The sequence below is a fragment of the Saimiri boliviensis genome, chromosome X, assembly GCF_048565385.1.
Source record: "Saimiri boliviensis isolate mSaiBol1 chromosome X, mSaiBol1.pri, whole genome shotgun sequence".
Lineage (NCBI taxonomy): Eukaryota > Metazoa > Chordata > Mammalia > Primates > Cebidae > Saimiri > Saimiri boliviensis.
This window is the reverse complement of record NC_133470.1, coordinates 39446684-39448602: the sequence shown is the minus strand read 5'-3', so window position 1 is coordinate 39448602 and position 1919 is coordinate 39446684. Positions and strand designations below refer to the sequence as shown.

General features: G+C 41.8%; 1 protein-coding gene across 1 annotated transcript; it reads right to left on the bottom strand.

The window, feature by feature from the left end:
* Window positions 1-477: 477 nt before the first annotated feature.
* LOC101039876 (uncharacterized) lies at window positions 478-1155 on the bottom strand. Its single transcript, XM_039475665.2, has one exon. It carries the CDS (start codon window positions 1101-1103, stop codon window positions 675-677), a length of 429 nt encoding a protein of 142 aa, XP_039331599.1. The 5' UTR covers window positions 1104-1155; the 3' UTR covers window positions 478-674.
* Between the last annotated feature and the right edge of the window lie 764 nt (window positions 1156-1919).

The following is a 1919-nucleotide window of genomic DNA, read 5'->3' as shown; positions in this document are numbered from 1 at the left end:
AGTGCTCCAGTTAGAAAATAGAGAGTAAATTAGAAACCACCTATCTAAATAAAATCAGTCTCCCTAGAAAATAACTGGTAAATTTCTCTAATTTTGTGTCATCTTGGCATTTTTAACATTCCTCTAACTAACAAACCCAAGCTCATTCTTAAGAAAAACATACATTCTGTCTCTGTGCTTTGAAATGTAAATTTGCTATCCTGTTTTCTCTAAAACTTGGTAAGGGCTTTGGCATTGTGGGACAAACAAACTAATTGTTCCTTTTACAGAGGTGTAATTTAACTCAACTGTCCTTTTAAGCTAGTGAGTTTTATTTGTTTTATAACTAAAAATTTTAAAGCAAAGCTATAAAGTCTTTGTTTGTGTGTCTGTATTTTTATGTATACATGTGTATAGATGTCTGTTTGTATATTGTCCTCATGGTACCAAATTGAATTATAAATAAATGAGTGCCAAGAAACTAACTAGCCCAAATACTTTTCTTTTTCTTTTTTTTTTTTTTTTGGTCTAAAATAAATTCTTTTAATTGCACATTTGTGCCTTGGGTTAACTGTGGGGTGAGAAACCTCCTCACTTGCAATCCCAGCTATCTGCATGCAATCTAGTGTTGTGGTCTAGCTGTTGACGAGGGGCAGAGGTTGATGCAGGGCTGGTCCCTGAGTGCACCGACATCTTCAGGGCAGGGAGCTCAGACCGTGGTTGTACTTGCATTGTTTCAGGACCTCGCTGAAGCCCTCACACAGGGACAGGTCACTCTGAGTGGTGGAACACTCCAGGAACTGCCTTATCTCATAGGCGCAGGGCCCCATCTGCAGGGGCTGGGAGGCAGCATGGGTGGGCGCCTGCTGGGCGGCAGGCTGGGCCGGCTCCGAGCTCCCCCCGCTGAAGGCTCCGGTCAGGGCGCTGCCCATGACATGTCCCACAGCCGAGCCCACGGCTACCCCTGCGGCCGTGGATGCCATCTGAGCCATGAGGCCCGGCTGGCCCGAAGGGGCAGGAGCCGGAGCTGCTGCCGAGGGTGGTGGGTGCGCGGGCGGGTGGGCAGAGGGCGCGGTGGGGCGGCTGACTGGCCGGGCGGCCGCGCTACGGCTTCCCCGAGGCATGGTGGCGGCGGTGGGACCCGGGCGACCTAGAGACGGCGGCGGCGGCAGCGGTTCTCGCCCAAATACTTTTCAAGTTCACATAACTTTAGTATTCTTTGGTTATATTTGTATAAATATGCTATTGAAATGTGTTTCAAAATTGTATGCAATTTCCAAAAATCTGATGTCTTAATATAAGAAGTAAATTGTTCCTTTCTGATGCCTTTTTTTTTCTAAAAGCACTTTGCAAATCCTAAAGTGTTGTGTCTTCAAAGAAATTCATGGAAAGAACCCTGCCGAGTACTCTTGAATATAGGTTTCTGATAACTCTGGAGATTACATTATTGAACTAAGTAAAGCCCTCCAAAACTCTAATTAAAAAAAGAAAATGGATGGGTTTATGAAGATTGCTAACCCAACAGCAAGTGAAATAAAAATTAATTACATGGAACTGAACTGATAGAGGACTGAAAAGATTTTTAATAAACTTTTTATTTGAAACATTACTTATTATTTGTTTGTTTTGTTTTTCAGAGTTAAAAAAAATTTTAAAGTTATTTATAGCTTATAGCAATTGGGTATACCTTGGTAAGAAAAATTGAAACCCTTACCTTTCTCTCTACCTGATTTCTCCAGAATTCAGAAGCTACTCATGATAATTTATTTTAATTTATTTTATGGCACAATAGTTATTTGCATAAGTTCAGAAAGAATCTGTTTTCTTTGGTAAGAGGACACAACTGGAGACTGATTATTTTACCAAGACTTTGACTAGAATAGCATATTTTCAGCTGTGATCAAACTGCTTTAAAGGATTGGGGCTGACTTAACAAAGCC

Excerpts from the sequence above, each read along its gene's own strand:
- LOC101039876 (XM_039475665.2), bottom strand. The coding sequence starts at position 1,103 with ATGCCTCGGGGAAGCCGTAGCGCGGCCGCCCGGCCAGTCAGCCGCCCC.